The sequence below is a fragment of the Ceratina calcarata genome, unplaced genomic scaffold (assembly GCF_001652005.2).
Source record: "Ceratina calcarata isolate Rehan_Ccalc_2016 unplaced genomic scaffold, ASM165200v1 scaffold349.2, whole genome shotgun sequence".
In the NCBI taxonomy this organism is placed as follows: domain Eukaryota; kingdom Metazoa; phylum Arthropoda; class Insecta; order Hymenoptera; family Apidae; genus Ceratina; species Ceratina calcarata.
The window spans coordinates 82,972-83,676 of record NW_017157822.1 but is presented as its reverse complement, the minus strand read 5'-3'; the positions used below and the strand labels follow the sequence as shown (position 1 = coordinate 83,676).

At 41.3% G+C, this 705-nt stretch overlaps 1 protein-coding gene across 2 annotated transcripts in view; it reads left to right on the top strand.

Moving 5' to 3' along the window:
- The first annotated feature begins 239 nt into the window (after positions 1–239).
- Positions 240–705, top strand: part of LOC108625157 (uncharacterized) — a 5,791-nt gene continuing 5,325 nt past the window's right edge. For both annotated transcript variants that reach the window (XM_026813655.1, XM_018024931.2), the window contains exon 1: positions 240–335. In XM_026813655.1, coding sequence (XP_026669456.1) covers positions 278–335 — 58 coding nt within the window. In that variant the 5' untranslated portion in view covers positions 240–277. The remainder of the gene's footprint in view (positions 336–705) is intronic.

Sequence of the window (705 nt, the reverse complement as noted above, 5' to 3'; positions counted from 1 at the left end):
GCTGATTCGACGGTGGAATGGTCGGATTTTGTCAGTACCCATAAAATGACGATTAATCGTACTTAACTCGTTACATACTCAAATTAGAAGAAAAATGCATTTAGAGGACGTCAGTGCCTACAATTTCTGTATAAAATTCTTTTCGCTAGCATCAATAGTAATCACCTCTCCCACTGATCGTCACTACCGTGCGCACACCGCGAATCCCTCGTCGCCTAAAAACATGAGAAATCAGAATGGATCTTTGCAGGTTACCGAGTGAAACAACAACGCAGAAATGCCTGTGGGTGGACGGGTGGCTGGCAAAGTCGGAATTTACAGCTCCCATTACAATGGTAATGTAAACAGGAATATTGCACCGTTACGTGTCACGCTTGGAGTAGTATCTACTAGCTAAATGCATAGTACAGCGTACACGCTTCGCACGTTTATTAACGTTTGATAATTGCTCGGTATTTGCATACCCTTGCGATTCGTAATCCTTTGCAGCTATAATTCTCCCATACCCATACGACGTTCAATGAATCGTAAATGCGCTTCAATTAATTTCAGTTCAACTACGTCTCGGGAGCATACTTTCCCTTATTATTTATTACATAATCTGATTCCAAACTATGAAAAAAATGGAAATATGAGGTCCTTTTCAGTATGGATGAATTCCAACAATCAGGACTATGCAGGGTGAGTCACGTGACGTTTGTACCT